At 38.3% G+C, this 2,740-nt stretch overlaps 1 protein-coding gene across 1 annotated transcript; it reads left to right on the top strand.

Annotated features, from left to right (window-relative positions):
- Window positions 1-211: 211 nt before the first annotated feature.
- Window positions 212-1,109, top strand: LOC103729762 (olfactory receptor 4F21-like). Its single transcript, XM_008827842.1, is given in 2 exon segments — window positions 212-1,023; window positions 1,025-1,109. Coding segments are annotated over 2 exon segments (897 nt in total).
- The last annotated feature ends 1,631 nt before the right edge of the window (window positions 1,110-2,740 follow it).

The raw sequence follows: 2,740 nt of genomic DNA on the forward strand, positions 1-2,740 counted from the left end.
ATCTATCTATCTATCAATCTATCATCTATGTTTTTGCACTTTTCTGATGATTAGTGATGCTCAGCACTTGTTTATATATATGTATGACTTTACATTAGTTCTAATGATGAAGTGAAAACAGACTTTTTAACTTAGAACTCTCTCCTTTAGTCTTTTGGTGTAATATTCAGTTTCTCCTATTTCCTCCTTCAGGTAGCACTGACAGCAATCAATGGAAGGATCCAACCATTCTGTAGTGTCAGAGTTTGTGCTCCTGGGACTCACCAACTCCTGGTATATCCAACTCCTGTTCTTTGTGTTCTCCTCCATGTTTTATGTGGCAAGCATTACAGGAAACTTCTTCATCGTGTTGACAGTTACTTTTGACCACCACTTACACTCTCCCATGTACTTTCTCCTGGCCAACCTCTCCTTCATTGACTTAGGTGTTTCTTCTGTTAGCTCCCCCAAGATGATTTATGATTTGTTCAGAAAGTACAAAGTCATCTCCTTTAGAGGTTGCATCACTCAAATGTTCTTCATGCATGCAATTGGTGGTGTTGAGATGGTGCTGCTCATAGCCATGGCCTTTGACAGATATGTGGCCATATGTAAGCCTTTGTACTACCTGACCATTATGAGTCCAAGAATGTGCCTCTTCTTTTTAGTGGCTGCCTGGGTAGTTGGCCTTACACATTCTCTAGTTCAAATAGCTTTCGTGGTAAACTTACCTTTCTGTGGACCAAACGTGCTGGACAGCTTCTACTGTGACCTTCCTCGGTTTATCAAACTTGCTTGCATAGACACTTACCAACTGGAATTCATGGTCACAGCCAACAGTGGGTTCCTCTCTGTGGGATCCTTCTTTTTACTGATCATTTCTTATATTGTCATCATAGTCAGTGTTCAGAAACACTCTTCAGGTGGTTCCTCCAAAGCTCTGTCCACACTTTCAGCTCATATCTCTGTGGTAGTCCTGTTCTTTGGTCCTTTGATATTCTTCTATACATGGCCTTCTCCTTCTACACATTTGGATAAATTTCTGGCCATTAATTCTCTGTTTTCAAGAAATGCAGACAGCTATGAAGAGAGTGTGCAGACAGCTAGTGAGTTATGGGAAGAGTTCTTGAATAGAAGTTGTGGATTGTCTTCATTGAAATATATTCTTATTGTTCACCAAACTGAAATAACTTCTTTGTCTACTTAGGTATTCTTATCTAGTCATATGCATATAGTATTTTGTCTTCTTCTTTGGAGAGAGGGACAATCACTCTTGAAAACAGAGAATTAAGTTATTTTGTAAAGCAAAGATTATGATAATCCTGAACCTGCATTCCTAAGGAATGATATTTATGTTATATAATTTAGTCTTTCAGATGAGGAAAGGATACATAGAGGCCTTTAAACAGGAGAAACATTATCTTTTTTTAAACCTATTTTTTTCCTCATTTGCAGAAATTTCTGGAAATACTTTTGTGCCTATAAATGTTTACTGAACTGGACCATTTGTCCATCTCTTTTTCTTTGCACGCATTTATCCTTGAGATTTTTCCAGCTGTAGAAGGGGGGGGGCAAATCTGGATAAAACATACAAGGAGTGTGATGGATACATCTTTATGTGGAAGCTGTGAGAGTCATTTTGGAATACCAAAAAGGAACGAGGAAAACTTAGTTTTTCTGCTTAGCATTATGCTGCTTAATACAATGGAGCTTCGATTTTTTCTTACCTTCCTATGTTTTATTATTATTTTTCTTAGTTTCTTTTTCTGTGAGAACTGAAATCAAGAAATATTGTGTGCTTTTATCATGTGAACTTGTGGCAATGGTGGCATTGAACACAGGACCCATGCCTACTTAATTAAACAAGGGTTCAGAGGGGAGGAGAGAAATGGATGGCAGGCGGGCACTAGACTGAAAATGTTTGGAGATTGATTGATGCTGGATGCAGAAGATTATGCCATATATATGCTCCCTAGATGGGCTGACTAGACTCTAGTTGCTGATTTTACAGTGGAGGACATCTGAGTACAAATACCTGACTGGATAGGACTTAACATGTATGGCAGAATACATGAGGTCTGGTGGGTTACTGGGGAGGCATGGATGGGGAGAGGTCCAAAGTTAGCAAGAACTATTGTATAAAATTACAAAAGCTCAATAAAGATATATTAAAAAAGATGTATTGTGTGCTTTTTAAAGGCTGAATTGAAGCATTGATTTCACAAGATTGACAGTTATCTTTATCGTCAGAATTGGAAGCTCTGAGACAAGCACAGTATAAAGATTATTCTTGGTCTCTCCTTGGTGTCATTGTCCTTTCTTTATGTCCCTGCCTCTATCTGCCCCTCAAGAAGCCTCCCTTCACCATGGCCATTTACCAGTTTCCTAACCTCTCTAGATTTTCAGATCCATATCTAACATTTCAATATTAGCTTTTGGTAATGAGAATAAAAATGTGTTTATATTAGATACATGTGTGTATGCCAAATGAGTATTTTCTCCACAACAGAAGAGAAACAAGAGATTGGTTTATGAATGGATGTATGTGCAAAGCTAGCCTGAGCTGAAGCAGTCACTGAAACAACTTGATTCAGGAATTTTCTATCACTTAGGGGCACTTTGGCTTCTCCTTCACAATGGGAACTGATAACAGGAAAATTAGAACTCAGGGATTTTATTGGTGTTTCTTCTACTACCATTGATTTCCCCAGGTGTGAAGCTAGTTGCAAGTGTAGTCATTGTAATAGAAGTCACCAGGTTA

This window comes from Nannospalax galili, unplaced genomic scaffold (genome assembly GCF_000622305.1).
Source record: "Nannospalax galili isolate Female #2095 unplaced genomic scaffold, S.galili_v1.0 scaffold1153, whole genome shotgun sequence".
Taxonomy (NCBI): domain Eukaryota; kingdom Metazoa; phylum Chordata; class Mammalia; order Rodentia; family Spalacidae; genus Nannospalax; species Nannospalax galili.